Here is a 12,110-nt window from a genome sequence, read left to right on the forward strand (position 1 = left end):
TTGGAGGTTTGGGTGTTCTTGTCTATCTTGGAGGTTTGGGTGTTCCTGCCTATCTTGGAGGTTTACGTGTTCTTGTCTATCTCGAAAAGTTAAGTGTTCGCACCCATATTGGAACATTGGAACATGCCTCCATCATTGGAAATTTAGGTGTTCCCACTCATATTGAATGACAAAGAGTTCCTGCCTGCCTTTTAGGTTTGGGTGTTCCTGCCTATCTTGGAGGTTTAGGTGTTCCTACTCTCATTGAATGTCTAGAAGTTCCTTCCCACCTTGTAGGTTTGGGTGTTCCTAGCAACCTAGGTTTGGGAGTATGTGCACACAGTGGCAGATATAGTCAACAGCAGGCCCCTATGTAGAACTTACTTGGACCCCCCCCCCATGCCAAACTGACTTGGGGTCCCCATGGGGGCCCCTTTTGGTTGAGGAAGCTATGAGGCCCTAGCAATTTTATGCACTTACCTATGACCACCCCTGTCTGCCCACCTTGGAGGTTTGGGTGTTCATGCCTAGCTTGGAGTGTTCAGTGTTCCTACCCACCTTGTAGGTTTGGAATGTCCCTCCATCAATGGAAGTTTAGGTGTTTCCACATTGATTATCTAGGAGTTTCTACCTGCTCTGTAGGTTTGGATGTTCCTACTAACCTAGCTTTGGGGGTAACTGTGCACATTGGCAGATGTAGGCAACAGTGGGCACATGTGCAGAACTAACTTGATCTCCCCCCTGCCAAATTGATTTGGGGGGGGGACACTTTGCATTTCCCTATAACCATCCTTGTTTGCTCACCTTAGAGGTTAGAGTGTTACTGCCAGCTTTATGTTTGGGTGTTACATCCACTATGAGGTTTGAGCATTACTGCCAGATTGGAGGTTTAATTGTTTTTGTCCACTGAGGAGAAATCAATGTTCCCTTCCACCCGGAGATGTGAGTGTTCTTGCCCACCTGAAAAGTTCAAGTTTTCAGGCCCACCTTTGGGGGACATATACTGTGATGATATTTGGTACATTTGCAATGCTACTTTGCATGGGCACATGAATGTACACAAACCCAGAGACCTGATTTAGGACTTACTCACAGGGCGAGACAGCAAATGGGTATTTGGTAATCGATCCTTTAACGACAAGCGTTTAATGATGCCCATATGACACAATAGCTGGACATTCCTAGATAACCTAAGGTCCAGGACAGGCATAGACAAACTATGCCATATACGGCCTGTTAGTGCCGTGGTCTGTGGCTCTTGCTGGTGTCCCCCTGAGCAGGGTCCGGAGGGCCCCGCTTGGAGGCCGCACCGGCCAGAGCCACGGATCATATCCCCTGTACAAATCCCGGGCTCTGGGAAGTAGGCGGAAAGACCTGCCCATTCTTCCAATGCAGGCTCAGATCTGTGATGGGAGAGTGGGTGGGTTATGTCATCTGTGACACCCCTCTCGGCGTTCCATCTATCTGATTTTGGCCTGGCCCCTTTGCCAAATTTTAGAACCCCCTGTGGCTCCTGAGTCAAAAAGTTTGCCCACCCCTGGTCTAGGAGGATAATGGGGTGAGTTCTGGTGTGTGTCCTGACCAACAATATGCTTGTAGGTTACTGTGTAGGCAGAGCAGTCAAGCCAACACTAAGGAAGGAGGAAAGCAGCAAATACATATTGTTCTTAAAACAACTCTACTCCTCATCCTCTAATAAAATCAGACACATATGCCAAGAAAACATCTAGATTTTTATCGAAAAGTTCAGACTGGTGTTGGGTTAGCAGTGGGTCTGGCAGATGTTGAGTGCATTGTCCAATTGGCGTTTAATAAGCCGTTTTCCCGTGTTTGTACTTGGTGGTTGCATGGCATGGTACTGCCCCGCAACAATTACCAGCCAATGGGAATACTTTTTCATGGTCCTCAAGGTTTACCTTAGAAAAGGGCTACCATCATAAATAATCTAATAATATCTCATTACACCATATTACCATACTGGTTCCAATTAATTTTCCACTGGGCTGCCCCGGGTAGAAGTTACTTTTAATATCTCCCCCGAGGGACCGGATCCCTGGCATCACTAAGCCGTAACTGCAGCACAACCTCATTGCCAGTCTGTACATAGCCTAAGTATTAACTTCATGCACTTTTCATCTTGCATAAAAATACCTAACAGGTGACAAACAGCTCCAAAACATAATATAGACAGATAAAAAAATATAAGCGGATTAATGTATCAAAAATTCAATCAATGTTTTTGTTGTTGGCAGACAACAAAGCAGTGAAAATATAATGGAGAATTTACGAAACAGTGAAAATTGTTTAAAGAAGGATTTAAAACTGATTTAGTAAAGATTAAAGCTGGTGAAATAACCCAGTTTTTGTTGTATTCCTGATTTTTAAAACAACAATAAAAATGTCTTTCCAGCTGCCAGACCTTATGCATTGCACCAGATGCTAAAGGTAAAGAAGAGATCAGCGGAATGCTCAGATATCTTCCCTTGTTGTGCACTGTTAGGGGCTGATTCTTCTGTGCATGCCTGGGATCGGGCACTACATCATCAGGGCATTCCCCAAATGTAAAAAACCAACGCAGAGTAGGATTGTTGCGCGTTCATGTACACATCATGCAATCTCGCACCTGCACAGTGCAAGATTGGGTAAGGCCATCAACAACCCTGAAGAAAGAAGATGCCAAGGTGGGACATAATGAGCCCCAGAAAGAGGAAACGTCTTTTATGAACATACCCCCATGGTATCATCACCAGGCTTTTAAAATTTTTGCCAGCGCAGCTTCTACTGCCCCCATAAATACATCTTTCAAGAGCCCTTCCCCTTTTTTTTAGAAAGTCTAATCAGCAGTATTAGTTTGCTGGGGAAGACATTATTTTAATTTGGTAAGTTGGAGAGAGGGTAGATAAAGTTCTGTAGTCCAGCAGGCAGGGCTGACAACACTGGTTGGGATTTTTGTCCAGCAAAGACACTGTGTTGTCAGCACAAACAGGAAGTTGGATGTAGACTATATGGGAAAAGGATAAACTAGGGAGGGAAAGCAAAGCTCAGCAATAACATATATGTTTGATAAATAAATAATGGTCCTGAAATCAGAACTTAAAACAGAAGTCCTGAAAAAGGGCATATCATTCTACCCTTCACAAAAAATTGACAAATTTGAAATGATCAAGGATCTTAATCTATTCGCCAGGAATTTAACACTTTGACAAACCCTCGGACGAGGAAACACCTTTCACACCACAACTATACAAAAATCAGGACACACAAGATTTTAAAATTCTCCATTTGTTACTAATGGAAAATGAACCAACAGAAACATCAACATCTGATGACACCTTATCTAAGATAGAAAAGGGCCCTACGGAGCTCATTGCTATAAAAAATCCAAATTAACTTTTTATCCACCAATAGCTACAAATCCTCACTTACAAACACAACCACTGACCAAATCCTCAAAAGCAATCCACCTAGAATACATTCTACTGGTAACTTTACAAAAGCACAATAAAAAGTACTTATTAATTTGAAATCACAAAAGCACCTAATCATCAAACCCTCGGACAAAGGGGGAAATATAGAAATTCTAGACAAAAGTCACTATCATCAAATATGTTTAGAAACCTTGAACAACGGTGAATGGTACTTTATCATCTTCCAAAATCTATTATCACTACACAAACATGATTATCACGGAATTATTTGGGAAGGCTATTGCAAGAACACGATAGACCTAAAAACAAAGGAATAACTCTCTATCAAAAATCCTACAATACCTACCTTTTATGCACTACCAGAAAAACACAAAAATGCAGTACGTCCATCGGGACGCTGAATTATTTCAGGTATTGCATCCCTAACTGCGAATGCTAGTGAACTAATTGATACATACATCCGCCCTTTAATTACCAAATTACCCTCATATCTTCAAGATACAATAGATGTATTAAAACTTACACAAAACATGATAGTTCCCAAGGACACCCTGATTGTAACAATTCATGTAGTGTGTCTATACAACAGTATACCACACTCACTGGGCATATATACCATGGCAGAATGCCTTAATAGATAGAGCATATCCCTTAGTGAAACCTCAAAACGATTTTGTCATATCCCTACTAACCTTCATACTCAACAAAAACACATTTACTTTTGATGGTAAGATCTTTCTTGAAAAGCAGGGTCTTGTGATGGGTACGAAATGCGCACCATCACACGCCAACATTTACCTGGGAAAATGGGACAAAAATTTGTTCTCAGACCCTCATATCAATAATTGTATCAAATTCATCCCAAGCTGGAAACGCTATATCGACGACGTGTTAATGTTTTGGACTTGCTCAGAACCTCTACTTCTGGAATTTTTTGAATTCATACAATCGAATGAATTCAGTTAAAAGTTCACCCTTGACTACAGCAAAACTCAATTACCATTCCTAGACTTTTTTATTAGGATAGACACCAATAATACAGTTACAACAACACTCTTTAGGAAACCCACAGCCAGAAATACGATTATACATGCGCAAAGCGCACACCCTAAACCTCTAATTGAAAGCATACCTTTCAGCCAATACTTGAGGCTGAAAAGAAACTGCGGTCATGAATTAGACTTCAAGTACAAAGCCAAATTATTACAAGAAAGATTATTGCTTAGAGGTTACTCAAAACCACTACTTAAAAGAATATATAATAGAGCTTTGAATTATGAAAGAAAAGTCCTTCTTTTAAAAAAACACACTGAAACACCTAATACAGTAAGATTGATCACCACAAACTAATCACCAACACCCTTACCCAGAACTGTCATATTCTCTTAGCCGACCCCAAAGTCAGTAAAGTTTTCAGTAATAAACCACAAATTACCTATAGAAAATCGAAATTTCACAAAGATCAATGTCAACATCCAGTCATTACCAACCCAACCTTGAAGTCGATCCCACTTACACTCCAACCACCAAAGGCACATTTAAATCTGGACACTCTAGGCAATGTATTTGGATCCAGGAATCATGTATAATCACCGTACCAAATGGAAATAACCCTAGACCCAACACATACATTGATTGCAATACTAGAGGTGTAATATGATTACTTGCATCTGCGGCTCCTTCTATATAGGAAAAATGATACGACCAGTTAAAAAGAGGATCTATGAACATATACACTCCATTGAAGTGGGCAAAATAGTTACACCTGTATACCATCATGTAGGCACTAAGCTTCAATACAATCCAAAAGTTCTAAAATTCTTTGGTCTCGAACAGGAACTCTCAAATTCTAGAGGAGGGGACCTGGATAAAACAACTCTTACAGGTAGAAACGAAATGGATAGTAAATCTAAAACCGACATACCCACCGGGCTTAAATGAAGTAGTATGTTTCACACCTTTTCTTTAATCCAGACATGACTTGAACAACAGGTTCTCACACTTCATCACACCTATTTACTTATATATCAAACATCCATAAGTAATGAGCTATGCATATTAGAAATATATTATTACAATCCATTTTATATCCCCACAGGGACTCTTTGTATATATCTACCATACCCTTTCAGATGTGTGTATAAATCTCTTTATGCATATTATATGTGTTTAAACTTTGTACTATCTGCTCTTTGGTTGTAACAATGTAATGTACCATAAATGAAAGCATTCTTTTGGTAAGATTTTAATATTTATTGTTTAGATTGCATTAGATCTAACAATGTTAATAATGTAACTCTTGACACATTCCAGGTCTTTGCATCCGCCGGTAAATTTCTTTAGAACCCCCTTTGCTGCCACTGGGACTTGCAAGGAACGGGGTCGCCACTGCTAAATGGCGCTCTGGCTTTTGTGCAGCATATGCTGCGCCGGCCTGCTCTTCCCTTGTATCATCCGCCACATGTCCATCTCCTAAAGCTGCTGATCCCTGCAAGAGACCTACTAAACCTACATTTAACCTCCCTAGCGGTTCATTTCTTTCCGGTTTTATATGTCTAAAAACGGTACATTGTTTTTCATGAAAATTTATTTTACAGTATAATATAATAGTGAGTATAATAAAGTTTGAAACACAAAATCATTTAAAAACAATAAATTGAATAAATTAAAAAATATATATATTTAAAAAAAAAAATTTAATTAAAAAAAACAAACATATTATACTCATAGTAATACATACTGTAAAATAAATGTTCTTGAAAACAATGTACTGCTTTTACACATAAAAATCCAATGTATTGCATTTAATACAGTTATTTTGTATTGAATGCAGTACAAATGTATTTTGAATTTCCCGCCCCGCACGGCCGGGATGTACACACACACCAACGTCACCGGGAACTCACCCGTTGACTCATCGGATGCAGAAGCAGGAAGAATAAACAAGAAAGAAGACGGAGAATGTGGCGCCGGACGGCACGGGACCTCGGCAGGTCAGGTAAGTGCTCTATTTATTAACCTTCCCTAGGTGTTCCAACCCCGAGTGTGACTCGGGGTTACCACTTGTAGCAATTTTTTTCTACCCCGAGTCACACTCGGGGTTACCGCTAGGGAGGTTAAAAGGGAAATTCTCACTAAAGGCTGCTGCATTCTTCATCTCCAAATGCTGCTGACATTTGCAAGTCACCTGTTAAACCGAACCCTAAATACTACCACTGATAATTTTAGATATAACTCTTCTAAAGTAAAAATATATATAACTATTTATCTATAGGAAGGATATTTCCTGTAATATCCACTTCAACATCATCAAGTGACTTGATATACCTTACTCATATCCAAACGCGGCTGATCCCTGACCCAATAAACTCACATCCAAAAGGTAAACTTTTTTTTACCCTAAACAATTTAAGTGACTACTTTAGATATACCTTACCCATAAAAGATATTTAATTATTTATTTATAGAAAGGCTCCGTCCTATCCCACCAATCTTGACTTCATCATGTGACCCTGTATACCTATATTCTCAAGGTAAACCCACCTTTATCTATTTATAACTATTTCCTATATATTGAGATATCCACTTATGTATTTACTACTCTAATAACCCATATCTTTTACTGTCTCCATGATGATCTGGTCATATTTTACTTACCCAGATCCTTAAAATTTACCCTCCAAACTTACATTTCTAAGGAAGATACCTTTTATCCTACCTACTCCTAATAACATTTGCTGATGGATGCAAGGTTCAGTTTTCACCTTACCTAGCAGACACACCTATATCTTGCCAAAACATGCAATAAATACACCTATCACTTCCAAGCATATGTTCTGATAAGCATATCAACTCATCTTGGCAAAGCTCAAACTACTATATCAAACATTAGGTATGTACACATAAACCAACTGTCACTTATTCATTTGGACCTCTTATTCTATACCTGTCTACCTAATCATACCTTATGATTTACATCTAGCACTATCACCAGCAGTGACTCTACACATCCTATGTGGGGCATGTTCCTAACTACGGGTATGTGAGTAATATATATATATATATTTAAAGATGCTCCATGTGTTTTAGAATCAGAAAGCATTGTTTAAATTACCAACTTCTTAAAATATTGCCTGAACTATTTACTCTAAACATACCCAGAGGTATACTAACTCTAGCCGTACTCAAAGTTTATTTGCTTTAAAATCACTGTTAGGTATTTTCCATTCCTATTATGGTCTTGAATACTATGTTATATTTGCATTTAGTATAATGATGAACTCTATTTGATAGATTTATTATTTGAGAATGTTTATTTTATGATTCAATTTTTCATTTTGTTGTTTATCCCTGACTTGTTACATCTCTATACATATAGACCGTTAAGCACGCATTAATATCTATCCCTGAGGAAGCCCTAAGTGGCGAAACGCGTTGGATTTTTTTCACGCCACGGCAAGGTCGTGTGAACGGTTATACGGTTACCTTAATAATCTTTTGATGAAATTCACTATGTATAGTATGTACAATTATTCTGTGTTGTGAAATATTAACAGGACAGAAGTTGATATATTATATGTTCATGTGTATTAGATGGCTTATGTATAAAATAACCAATCAATACACTTCACTTTTTGCATGAAAAACCTCTGAGCCTCAAACCTCTTTCTTTTCTCTACCCATTCATACTTGATGGACTTATGTCTTTTTTCCACCTAACTATACGGGTTACTATTAAACATGGAATTCTATGAAAGTATTTCAACACTGGTGACTCCTCCATGGACAGGCGTGGCACAGCCTAGTCAGCGTTCATTAATGATCTAATTAATTACAGAAACACGCTCAGCTACTCTGGTGTAAAAGCTTAGGAATTCTCCGCGGAATAACTGCAAACTCTGGCAGCGCATGCAAAGCCTCCGGGGCAGAGAGGCAAACGTGCCGCACGATGCAACTGCTCTTATTTAGCAAATCTGCAGAAATAAAGCAATTCTGTTGAGCCCGTTGAAAGGGCGCTATGATTAAGCTTTTGTAGCATTTTTTATACTTGCTATACTTTTTTATACTTTTATACTTGCAGTAGACCTTTTACTGTACATGATGAGACTTGAACATTTCAAAATTTCCCTAAAACATAAATCTTCACTTTCAGGTTCCCTTTAAGTTGACCGTGGACATTGAATTGGAATGTGTAGACAAAGGGCATGCAAAAGCAGCAGTCACCAGTCTTTTATTCATTTCTATTCTCTCTAGTTTGACAACACAAATTTCCATTTTCCAGCTGTTACAAACCAGGAAACAGTTTGTGAAAAAAGAAGGAACTCTGCCAGACTGCAAATGTGTTTTGGAGCAACACACAGTAGAGATGTGAGTTTTATGTGTAGCGTGGTGCTCTGCTTTAGAAACAGGAAAATGCTGGTGCATTAAATTGAATTGACAGCCTGATCAAAATTAATTGGTAGAATAACAAGTAATAAGTGTGTGAATGTGTGTGAACCATCACATTGTGAATCTGGCATTTGCCATAAAGAGGTTTGGGAAAACAATAATTAAAAGACCAAGTTTTTTTGTTGCAGGGACCCCCAAGGCACCCTGGAGCACATCTTCTGGTTCTGTCCTGTTATTAAAGGTTACTGGTCTCGAGTTAACTTTCAGAAGTGGTTCAAATGCAGGTATCCCTGGATCCCCTGAACCACCTTTTGGGCCAACCATTTAAGATGTTACCAAAATTCACTCCCAAACTGGTATCGCATATTTTGGTAGCTGCACGGACACTGATTCCTGCTAAATGGAAGTCTACTATACCCCCCTCTATAGAGGACCTGTATAGGAGAATTCAGGAAGTGTGGCTTATGGAGTACCTTACTGCTCCCCTTAGAAACACCATGGACAATTATGAAAAAACGTGGGAAAGCTGGGACCAATATTATGCTCAATTGTCCAGTTGATCCCCAGAGTCTTAATGACTTAATGGCTGCAGTCACACTCTTTCCCTTTCCCCATTCCCTTTTGTTCTTTTGGTTTGGTTCTCAGGAAATTTGTACTCGTTTTACTGTATGTGTTTTCTTTTTTTTATGATACTTGATATATGTATTTCATTATCTTTGTTGTAGACTAACATTCACTATGCACATGGACTGTGTGAAATCACTACTCCTAAATATATGGACATTTTTTGTACTCATATAATGTCTATTGACTTTGTGTAAAATAATGCTAAAAAAAGCTAAAATAATGCTAAAAAATAGTGCTAATATTGGTCCAAGGTCCATGGTCAAGGTCAATTGTCTAACAGTTTCGGACCTCTCATTATACCGCTGCCCCATAACTGTGTTGCTCAAGTTTTTACACCTGTTATGTTCTTCCACCTTATTGTTACTTTCTGTTTTGTAATTCTGTTGGAAATTTTTCGATAAAAATACAATTTCAAAAAAAAAAAGGCCAAGTTTTTCATTTTTTGTCCACCGAGGACTTTTTGGAATACAACATCAGTGGAAACACTTACACAGCATTACACTCCATCTCCATGTCTACACTTCAATATTCATATCGGTGAATCCTCTTTTTCCTTCATTCACCAATGTAGGTCTTTCAGTTCTTGTGTGCCAGACCAAAACCTGTACAGGGGAAGAAGATACATTACTCTATGGACCAGGAAACTTAAAAGTTTAAAGCTGGAAGCAGAACTATGAATATGTAAATCGTGCCCGAATACATTCCTGATATGTTACTTCTGTTTATATGTAAACCTTTTATCATTAAAAAGAAAAACTTTAGCTTCACCAAGATCTGAGAGAAGCATTCTGAAAGAATTTGCTATACTCGGGAAGATGATTTCACTTAGAAATAAAGAAATAAACTATAAAGTGGAAATATTTACAAGGAAACAGTTCACCTGCCAAAAGATTTGTAATTCTGCAAGTCCTGAGATTTAAATATTACAGAAGGCTGATATGAAAGGGAACTGAAACATTAAGCTTGCATTTAAAATACATTTGGTTTTATATAGAATGAAAAATAGAAGAACAGGCATAGAGGGGCTTTTTGGCATATTTAAGTTGAATTTTACTCAAGCTACAAAGCATCCAAGGTAAAATACATATAAGATAGTATTAGTATTTTCATCAATGGCTGTCTAACCAAAGAAGTAGTTACAATAGCTTAAAGTGATCAGGCATAATGCAATTCTCTGAACCCAACGCATTTCTCCATTTGGCTTCTATTAAGCTATAAGCTACAACTCTTGCTTTGGCTAGATGATTTATTTATATAAAAACTGGTATAAATGTTTGGCCACTAATATTGCTTATGTTTCTCTTGTTTCTAAGACAGTAAAGTAAATATCATTTTATTTCGTATAAACTATGTATGTCAATTAGAATTGGTTAATGATTAGTCCTTTCTACTTGTATATTGGTCTATATGATGGATCCCTGATGGTAGGAATTCACTTATGTTGATAGAATTTTCAAATTATGAACATTTTTCATTACTCATTAAATGGCAGTGACAAATGCACACTGAAAATCCCATCTTTGTTTCAATGATACTCTATAAAATCGGACATTGGCAGGTGGCTTTCCCAAATGATAGCATCCAGATGGCTCACCAAATGGTTTTCCCAAACAGGGTTACTGAGGGTTCATTTCTCCAATTTAGGGATCATTTCTACATTGTCCACCATTGTGAAGGTCTTTTATACTCTCCACTAAGATATCGGGAAAAATGTATTCACTTGGGAAAAATGGTGCCTGGAACAGAGGCATTATTTGACGAACCTTTTGCAAGGTGTGCAAAATAAATTCAGTCAATGTTTGTGGTCTGGTGAAGCAAAGAGATCTCAGTGAAACGCGTCACTATTTAGAAACTATTTATTTATTTGAATTATTGACTTTGGATAACTACTGATATACTGTTTTGTGTGATCTTTTTTATTGTTTTTTTGTAATGTTATAACTTTTGTATTTGTAGAATATTCTAAATAAATGGTTCATACTTTTAATATTTAATATTGTGGTATACCTATATTAAAAAAAATGTAAAAAAAACTTTATACTAAAGTTTACAAATCTAATATTCCATCGTATCACCAAGGCGTGGTTAAATGTTAGTCAGAAACCTTTTTTTTGTGTACTGTGTACTATTTATTTGATATTGAGATTATTATTGTCATTGAGCCGGGGTTTATTGTAAAGTAACCTCCTCTAGGTGTCACATTTGACATTCCCCATCCTGTATTCTTTGAAAACTTTGAAACTTTCTAATCAAGTCGACATGTCAGCTGCAGATAAAAAATGTAAGCAGGACCTCCCTGGGATCTAAAAATAATCTCAAAGATTTCTGAAGGGTAAAGAAGTAAAGACAAGGGATATTGTAGGGTCTTGAAGCAAACCTGCATAATGCATAATGAGCAAAACTACAGGTTCACTTGGTGGGCCCACCAGTGGCTCACTTCCACCCCACTCTATTAAGCTTCTGGGAGTGCAAAATAAAACTATGCAGTACTTATGGGAATGGGTGAGTCTTCTCCCTGCTATGTGACAGCGCTAGTTTTTGGTGATAGGCTGCTAAGGCGCACAACACTGTCACATGGATGAGGGAAAATGGTCCTCAATGCAAGTTACAATGAAATAACAAAATGTTTTATTTTTAGTGCTGGACATAATACATATATTGGATACTATAATTATCCAAAACTTCAGC

General features: G+C 37.9%; 1 protein-coding gene across 1 annotated transcript in view; it reads right to left on the minus strand.

Moving 5' to 3' along the window:
• The window catches only part of LOC140321637 (galactosylgalactosylxylosylprotein 3-beta-glucuronosyltransferase 1-like), an 86,827-nt gene that overhangs the window by 1,167 nt on the left and 73,550 nt on the right, over positions 1-12,110 (minus strand). The window contains exon 5 of the mRNA XM_072398402.1: positions 9,913-10,024. Within this exon, the coding sequence (XP_072254503.1) occupies positions 9,938-10,024 (87 nt within the window). The 3' untranslated portion in view covers positions 9,913-9,937. The remainder of the gene's footprint in view (positions 1-9,912; positions 10,025-12,110) is intronic.

This window comes from Pyxicephalus adspersus, chromosome 1 (assembly GCF_032062135.1).
Source record: "Pyxicephalus adspersus chromosome 1, UCB_Pads_2.0, whole genome shotgun sequence".
Lineage (NCBI taxonomy): Eukaryota > Metazoa > Chordata > Amphibia > Anura > Pyxicephalidae > Pyxicephalus > Pyxicephalus adspersus.